The sequence below is a fragment of the Galeopterus variegatus genome, unplaced genomic scaffold (genome assembly GCF_000696425.1).
Source record: "Galeopterus variegatus unplaced genomic scaffold, G_variegatus-3.0.2 Scaffold3237, whole genome shotgun sequence".
Classification (NCBI taxonomy): Eukaryota; Metazoa; Chordata; class Mammalia; order Dermoptera; family Cynocephalidae; genus Galeopterus; species Galeopterus variegatus.
The window spans coordinates 202,692-207,830 of NW_007729348.1; the positions used below are offsets into that span (position 1 = coordinate 202,692).

At 45.7% G+C, this 5,139-nt stretch overlaps 1 protein-coding gene across 1 annotated transcript in view; it reads left to right on the top strand.

Annotated features, from left to right (window-relative positions):
- The window catches only part of LOC103600129, a 54,069-nt gene that overhangs the window by 26,896 nt on the left and 22,034 nt on the right, over positions 1-5,139 (top strand). Inside the window, exons 6-8 of the mRNA XM_008584358.1 lie at positions 642-687; positions 3,678-3,806; positions 3,861-3,868. Of these exons, the coding sequence (XP_008582580.1) occupies positions 642-687; positions 3,678-3,806; positions 3,861-3,868 (183 nt within the window). The remainder of the gene's footprint in view (positions 1-641; positions 688-3,677; positions 3,807-3,860; positions 3,869-5,139) is intronic.

A 5,139-nucleotide genomic window follows, 5' to 3' on the forward strand; every position in this document is an offset into this window, starting at 1 on the left:
TTGCTCTCTAGACACTTAAATGGAGAGCATGCAGGGTTAGACATGGTAATATTGTCTCATCAGCCTCTGCCAGACTTCTGACCAGGAGAGAACAGGGTGGTAGGAACTGCTCAGCAGCTCGGGCACCATGAGGGTATGACCCGAGCTTGAATGTGGCCAGGATTGTGTGTCAAGTGGGGTAAGGCATCAAGCTTGTGACTTCCAAGTAGTGTTTATAGACAAAGTCATGGAGAGGCAGAAAGAGCCTCACCACGGGCTCTTTCAAGAGACCTGGGTCTGCGTCCTGGCGCTGGTGCCTCTGTGCGTGACTCTGGATTTGACCTTTGCCAACTCTGGACTTCCACCTCCCACCTGCATGATGAGGGGAGGGAGAGTGAGCTCCCTAGGGGCTTCCTGCTCTGTCCTCACGGATGCTGAGACTGTATCTACGTGAGGCATGTTAAATGAGTTTAGTGGGCACCGACTTGGCACAAGCAGGCTGCCTAATGGGGGAGGGACCTGCGTGGAGTCCTGGGAACCAGCCCTCCTGGGGGAGGCAGGGAAGTGTGGCTGGTGGGATCTGGCTATTTTCACGGCGTCTGCTCCTGGGGCTGTGCTGGGAGGAGACGCCAGTGCACCAAACCCTGTTTCTGTTCCTACAGGTTTGTTGTCACTGTTCTTCAGATCGCATGGTGTCCCCATGGGCAGGTAAGTCCCTGCTGACCTGTGTTTAGGGTGGCCAGTGCCATCACCATGGCCAACTTGCTGTGTGACCTTGGACAAGCCTCTGTCACTCTCTGGGCCTCAGCTTCCTCACATGTGCAAAAGGGGAGTTGGAGCTGTCGTGATGCTTCTATTTGTACAGCACCTTATGTTCATCAAGGTGCTCATTCACAGACGGATGTTCTCTCATTCGATCCTCACAGCAGCCCTGCAAGGTGGGGAATGTCCAGCAAACNACGGATGTTCTCTCATTCGATCCTCACAGCAGCCCTGCAAGGTGGGGAATGTCCAGCAAACCTATTTTTCAGGTGAGGAAACTGAGGCCCAAGTATATTAAGTAACTTATAGGAAGCAGGAAAGTTGGGAGTTGAGGTCAGGTTTGGCTGAAGCCCATTTCTTTCCATTCCATGTAGCCCCTGTTTCTTATTCTATAAAACGGGAGACTCGGTCTTGGAAGATGAACCCTTCCAACTTTGCCATGCATTGTCCTGAGTTGGTGGAAACAGGTTTCTCTCTCTTAATCTTGGACCCCAGGAAAAGGAGCAAGATGAAAGAGGATGTCTTGCTGCACTAGAAGCGCTAGCAGGCAGGCAGGGGGAGCCAAGGGAGGCCACCTGGGTTAGGGGCACACCAGAGCTCGTGGTGAATGAGGGGCAAGGGCAGGATCTTACTTCAGAGTCACTAATGTTAAGCCCTGCTGTGCACTGGGCACAGTCCCGGGGGGAACCTGACTTACCAGTTAAAGAATCATGGGAGTGGAATCCAGACTAAGGAAATAAGATTTAGTCTCATGTTTTTAAAAGTATTCACCAAAACATTATTTATAAAAATGACACATTGGAAAGAGTCTAAAATGTCAAATATTAGGGGAAAGTTTAAATAAAGTTAGATTCATCCCAGTAACGCGCTGTGCTCTGTAACGCAATGGGTAGCACACTGGATTTCCAATAATGCACTGTGATGCGGTATTAAAACTGATGTTTGTAAATGATTTATAACCACGCGGGAAAATGAGAATAATATATGCAGACCCGTATATGAGGTACAATCTCAGTTTATAATGCACGTACAGTAGTCCCCCTTATCCACAAGGGATGCACTTCAAGACCCTCAGTGCATGCCTGAAACTGCAGATAGTATCTAACCCTATATATACACGTTTTTTCCTATACATGTATACCTATGATAATGTCTAATTTATAAATTACTCGCAGTAAGAGATTAACAATAACTAATAATGAAATAGAACAATTATAACATATAGTGTAATAAAAGTTATGTGAATGTGGTCTCTCTCTCTCTCAAAATATCTTATGGTGCTTTGCTCCTTCTTCTTGTGCTGATGTGAGATGAAAACAGAGACAGCTAAGTGGCTAATGGACGGGGAGCATATTCAGCGTGGACACGCTGGACAAAGGGATGATTCGTGTCCTGAGTGGGACAGAGCAGGATGGCATGAGATTTTATTATGCTGCTCAGCTTAAAACTTGCTGTTTGTTTTTGGAACTTTCTATTTAATATTTTCATATTGCAGTTGATCACAGGTAACTGAAACTGTAGAAAGCAAAACCGCAGCTGGGGGGACTACTGTAGATATACAGAGGTAGATAGAGATTTAGGTTTAGATGTAGAGGAAAGACACTGAAATATTGACGGCGGTATGTCTAAGCCACAAGCACACGCTGGAGAGGAGGATGAAGGGAAGACACGAGCCCCCACAACTCAGCGTGTCTCTATCCTGCACCCTAACATCACAACATCAACCCCCAATTTTCTTTGGGGGAAATAGGAACCTGGAAATGTAATAAAACAAGAAACCAACCAGCAAATTGTAAAAGATAAAACAATAGTATTTGCCTTAAAACAGTGAAAAAAACATGTTTTTTCACCAAAAGGAAACTAAAAGCCCCAAAATCTATGTGCACCTTCTTCTTGTGCTGATGTGAGATGAAAACAGAGACAGCTAAGTGGCTAATGGACGGGGAGCATATTCAGCGTGGACACGCTGGACAAAGGGATGATTCGTGTCCTGAGTGGGACAGAGCAGGATGGCATGAGATTTTATTATGCTGCTCAGCTTAAAACTTGCTGTTTGTTTTTGGAACTTTCTATTTAATATTTTCATATTGCAGTTGATCACAGGTAACTGAAACTGTAGAAAGCAAAACCGCAGCTGGGGGGACTACTGTAGATATACAGACGTAGATAGAGATTTAGGTTTAGATGTAGAGCAAAGACACTGAAATATTGACGGCGGTATGTCTAAGCCACAAGCACACGCTGGAGAGGAGGATGAAGGGAAGACACGAGCCCCCACAACTCAGCGTGTCTCTATCCTGCACCCTAACATCACAACATCAACCCCCAATTTTCTTTGGGGGAAATAGGAACCTGGAAATGTAATAAAACAAGAAACCAACCAGCAAATTGTAAAAGATAAAACAATAGTATTTGCCTTAAAACAGTGAAAAAAACATGTTTTTTCACCAAAAGGAAACTAAAAGCCCCAAAATCTATGTGCACCATCTTGAGAGACCTGTTTCTCTTCCATCAGCTTGTGTTGCTACCAACCGTATGACGATTATGGGTTATTTCTTCTTCTCTCTTTCCCTCCCTCCCTCCTTTCCTTCCTTCCTTCCTTCCTTCCTCTTTCTGTTTCTGTTTCTCTCCCTCCCTGCCTCCTCCCATCTATCTACCTCTGTTTGTCTCTCTCATATTTTCCAAAAGGAGCATTTTATTTCCTCATCAGAAAAAAAAAGCCATCAAAACTGTTTCTATAAAACAGAATGGGGGTGCTAAGACTTAAATCCAGGCTGTGGGGCTGGGGAGCAGCGATTGGCTACTGACTTCTACACTCCGGGAGAGTGGGCCCTGGTGGGAGCGGGCTGGGGAGTCAGAATCCTGTCCACAGTTTCACCTGGTGGCCTGGCCTTGCCCCGCAAGAGCTCGGGCCCCATCGTCTGCTCCTGTTGCAGTTTCTGGGGAGATACGAGAGCCTCGTGTTCTACTGGCCCTCCTTGCTGTGCCTCATGTTCCTGCTGGGCCGCTTCCTGCACATGTTTGTCAAGGCTCTGAGAGTCCACTTGGGCTGGGAGCTCCAGGCGGTGAGTACTAAGCATATGCACCGTGTGTCCTGACGGGTTCGACTCTCACAACAGCCTGGGAGGTAGGTACTGTGACTACTTCTCACATTCTGGATTCAGAAGCATGGACCCAGAGAGGGGAGTTGAGTTGTCTAAGGTCACCCAGCTGATCTGTAGTAGAATTAGAAGTGGAACCCACATAGTTTAGTTGTGGAACCTCTCTTAGCCACGGTTATACACAGCCTCTTGCTCGGGACGCATGGCTCCAGCTCCGAGGTCAGGCTAGGGTCAGGAGAGGTCTTTTTCTCTCCCCCGCAACTCACTGTTAAATCAGAACTTGGGGCCTCCTGAACTTATGCCACCGGGGCTCACTTGCCACAGCTTTGGTCCCTCCATCACCAGAGTTTGAAAGAGCTGGGAATAGTTTGTTTTATTGACCTTGAATTTTTCTTGTTCTTTGGTTATATTTTCAAAATGAGTATGTGACAGTCAGGACAAGATAGGTTATGCTGTAATAACAAGCCAGCCCCCAAATCTCAGTGGCTTAAAACAATAGGGTGTATTTCTCACTATTGCTACATGCCTATCACGGGTGTGCTGGGGGCTTTCTCCCTGTTCTTCTCACTCTGCAACCCAGACTATGGAGCAGCCACCACCAGGAACATTACTGATTAGCACAGTAGTAATGTACGTGCCAGCTTTAAAAGCTTTCCCCGTGATGCCACCTCCATCCAGACTTTATTGAACAAAGCCTTTATTTGACCCACACACCTTCACTTGAGTGGGAAGGTACAATCCTATCCTGAAGGAAAGGGAACCACTATGTTTATGAATAGCCACAAGGCTGGAATCTGGGGATAATGTGCCATATCGCTGCTTAAAAACAAAACAAGAAAATAACACTGAGCTGTTCCAGTTAATAGGCATAGCTTCTTAACTTTTCAATTTGATATGGAAATTAAGTCTTCCTCTATTTCTCCCAATTACAAGAGCTGATGAGGTGCTTCTCATAAAATACAAAAGTTTATATACATACTTTTTTCTTTATGGAAAAAGAGGCCATTTCTGATGCCTTTACTAGAAACGGTTAGAAAAAAGAAAGGTTATCTTCATTATGATGGTCACAGCTATCACTTATTGAGTGTTTGTTCTGGGCAGGCATTGTACAAGTGCTTTGCAGATATTATCTTATCTAATCCTCACGACAGCCTTCTGGAAGCTGCTATTATTTTCTCTGTTTACTAGTGAGGGGCCTGAGAGGTAGAGATATAACTTGCCTGGGGCACACAGCTACTAAGTAGCCAGTCAGGATTCTCACCAGATCTTTTGGATTCTACTCAAGTTCTAGATATAT